This window comes from Haliaeetus leucocephalus, unplaced genomic scaffold (assembly GCF_000737465.1).
Source record: "Haliaeetus leucocephalus isolate CR32 unplaced genomic scaffold, Haliaeetus_leucocephalus-4.0 Scaffold162, whole genome shotgun sequence".
Taxonomy (NCBI): Eukaryota; Metazoa; Chordata; class Aves; order Accipitriformes; family Accipitridae; genus Haliaeetus; species Haliaeetus leucocephalus.
The window spans coordinates 12,319,430-12,322,417 of record NW_010972598.1 but is presented as its reverse complement, the minus strand read 5'-3'; the positions used below and the strand labels follow the sequence as shown (position 1 = coordinate 12,322,417).

At 64.2% G+C, this 2,988-nt stretch overlaps 1 protein-coding gene across 1 annotated transcript in view; it reads right to left on the bottom strand.

Moving 5' to 3' along the window:
• Nucleotides 1–577: 577 nt before the first annotated feature.
• Nucleotides 578–2,988, bottom strand: part of POLR3D (polymerase (RNA) III (DNA directed) polypeptide D, 44kDa) — a 4,035-nt gene continuing 1,624 nt past the window's right edge. The window contains exons 2-8 of the mRNA XM_010562997.1: nt 2,740–2,923; nt 2,440–2,591; nt 2,220–2,347; nt 1,976–2,146; nt 1,619–1,873; nt 1,378–1,530; nt 578–1,069 (exon numbers count right to left, since the gene is read on the bottom strand). Of these exons, the coding sequence (XP_010561299.1) occupies nt 947–1,069; nt 1,378–1,530; nt 1,619–1,873; nt 1,976–2,146; nt 2,220–2,347; nt 2,440–2,591; nt 2,740–2,923 (1,166 nt within the window). The 3' untranslated portion in view covers nt 578–946. The remainder of the gene's footprint in view (nt 1,070–1,377; nt 1,531–1,618; nt 1,874–1,975; nt 2,147–2,219; nt 2,348–2,439; nt 2,592–2,739; nt 2,924–2,988) is intronic.

Below are 2,988 nucleotides of genomic sequence, written 5' to 3'. Positions count from 1 at the left end.
AGGGGGGTTTGCCGGAACCGCAGGAAAGTGGTGCTGCCCTGCCCGCCGAGGCGGGGATCGAGGGAGGGTTTGGCTCCATGATGGGAGGTGGTTGGGTGATGCTGTTTACCCCCCCCAAGACACGCAGCCCCCAGGATGGGGATGCGGTGGTGGCCACTCACTAGCCACCCTCCCCCCCGCCATGCTGCAGCATTGCCCAGGGCCAATGCTGGTCCCCAGGGGGGGTCTCACAGACCCTGCTGCCTCCATCCTGCTTCCTCAGCGTGGAGCAGGGAAGATGCTCCCGGCTGCCTGCTCCCCGGGGGTGCTCAGCCCCCACACACCGGCACAGGCTGGGGTTCTGCCCACTGAGACCTGGCAGCATGCAGGGGGTCCCCCGGCTCTCCCAAGGGAGCGGCGAGTAAGTGGTTAAGGACGTGGCCCCGTCTGCCAGCACTGAGCGTGCTGTGCTGGGGCCAAGGTGCCTGACAAGACGGCAACTGGTGGGGCAGGCACACGGGGTGGAGGCGCCGCGGAGGAGACTGAGCAGCCCCACAGCAGGGGGAAAAAGAGGTTTTTATTCCGCATTTCTCCCCCAAGTATGCGTCCTGCACTCCCCAGCATGTGCATGGGTGCTGGAGAGCCAAGGGGGGACACCACGGTCCCACACATCCAGAAATCTGTGAGATGTAGGCAGCAACAACCCTGCCTGTTTTGCACAGGGTGGGCAGCGGGTCTGGGGCGTAAAGCCAGAGCCCCCACCCTCGCTACTGCTCCACTGCAGGGTTAGGAAGGAGGTAGGAGCCGGTCCTGCACCCACACCTGCAGAAGACACCTCTCCATGTCCCAAAAGCAAGGCTGGAGAGGCTGAGGGCAGAGCCAGGGTGCCACAGGGTCCCCAAGCTGTGCAAGGACCGTCCCCACGGCCTGTGGGTGTGGGGCTGGGGTCCCCCCAGCTCCCCCTGGGCTACCGGTGCCGGTGCTCCAGCAGAGCCTCAAAGTCCGGAGAACACACCAGCTTGTGCTTCACGTGGCCCAGGACGATCATCTCGCCCGTCCGGTTGTCCCCGATGCCGACGGACACCAGCTCCTTTTCCAGAGGGGAGAAACACCCGTGAGCAGCCCACTCCCACCAGAAACCCGTTAACTGTGGTGGGAGAAGGGGCGAGGTGCCTGCCTGCTGTGGGGGGCTAAGCCTGGAGGAGATGTGCCCCGCTGCTACCCTCACTCTGGGGACAAGAACAGTGGGGATCCTTCCCCACCACTGTCAGAGGGATAGGCTGCCCAAGAGCCATCTCACCAGGGGCCAGCATGACCCCAGCAGGGACCCCAAGGGGCTATCTTGGGGTGCAGCCCCACAAATCGGGTCCCCAGCACCCCCCTCCTCAGCCCCCATACCTGCAGAAAGGAACAGGGGGTCCCCATGGTCACGTCCAGGGTCACCTTGCCCAGCACCAGCTGCACCTTCCCCGACTTGCGGATGAGCAGTTTCCCCACCTGCCCCTCGGGGAGGTCGGCCAGGGTGCAGGTATTCTCTGCCTGCCTCGCCTCCTGCCAAGGGATACCGTGGAATGGGGTGGGGGAACATCAGCAAGCTGTCCCCCATCCCACCCCGCTGCCCCCTCATTGAGCCCCCTACCTGGCTCTTCTCCTGCTTCACCACGACAACTTGTCCTTCCTCGTTTTGCAGCTCTGTCTTGATGGGTTTGGTGTCCTGGGTGGGCGGCTGGCCGGGCAGCGTGTCGGGCAGCTGCAGGAAGAGCAGCTCCTCCTCGGCCGACAGGCTCAGCCGCTGCAGCAGCTCGGCCACCGAAATGTCCCGGGGGAAACCAGGGGGTCCCTTGGTTTGCGCCGGCTTGGGCAGGGGGTCCTCATCGCACGGCTCTTCTTTCACGGGCAACGGAGGTGTTGAGAGGTGGTAGGTGGGCACAGGGAAGTGTGGGGGGAAGCCCCCCACAGCCTCTGCCTGCTGGGATGCCCCCCACCTCAGTGTACCTTTCACCGCTGGCAGGTCCAGCTCCATCTTCTCTTCTTTGGGGCCAGGCAGCCAAGGCTGGGTGTCCTCCTGCTCCGCTGCCTCCTCCTTGAAGAGCCAGCCCGAATGGGCCAGCGGCAGCTGCACCGGCTTGTTACGGATGTCGTTCTTCAGCCCCGGATCGTCGAGGAACTGCGGGGATGGGAGAGGGGACACTAAGCACGAGCCCGGTGACACCAAAGCCACCCCACCTGGCCCCACTCACATCGTCCTTCTGCAGCATCCGCAGGATCTGCTTCGTCTCCTCGTCCGTCTCCCTCTTCTCCTTCTTGATGTTGATGATATGGGAAGGGCCAAAGTCTGACATGTCCACCGTCTTGTCCCAGGAGCCTGCTGGGGAGAGGGGAGCAGCCCTGGGGTGAGCCCTGAGCCTGACAGAACGGGCTGGAGACCCCCCCCCAGGGAAGGGAGGCAGCTCTCGTTACCTTTCTTCTTCATCATTTCAGCAGGACCCTGCTCAAAGATGGAGTGGGACTGAATAACCTCGGGCCGGCCCCGGCCCCGGCCATGCCCATCGCGCTGCCGGTCCCGGTCCCGCTCCTTCTTTTCCTTCTTGACGGAGACATCCTCTCTGGGCCTGGGGAGCGGGGAGGTGACCCGTCACCCCCACCCCAGCAGTGGGTTCCCCTCTCGGGGCACGTTTTGCCCACCGAGACCCCACTGCGCAGGTACCAGCCGGCAAAACCACCTCCGCACCCCACAGAAATGCTTACGAGGCCACTTACTCTTCCTTGATCTTCCTGCTAATTATGTTGGGGGTGAAGGTTTTCTGCAAACGAGAGCAGAGGGACAAGTCACTGCACGAGCGGAGATAAGCAACAGAAACCAAACCGGCCGCGGGGCTGGAGGAGGCGGCTGGGGACCCGGCCACGTCCTGCACGGACCAGCACCCCGAAACCACTCCTGGGGCTGTGGGGGGTCCCCAAAAATCCCCCAAGCAGTGGGGTAGGAGGCAGGGTCACCCCAAAAGGGTG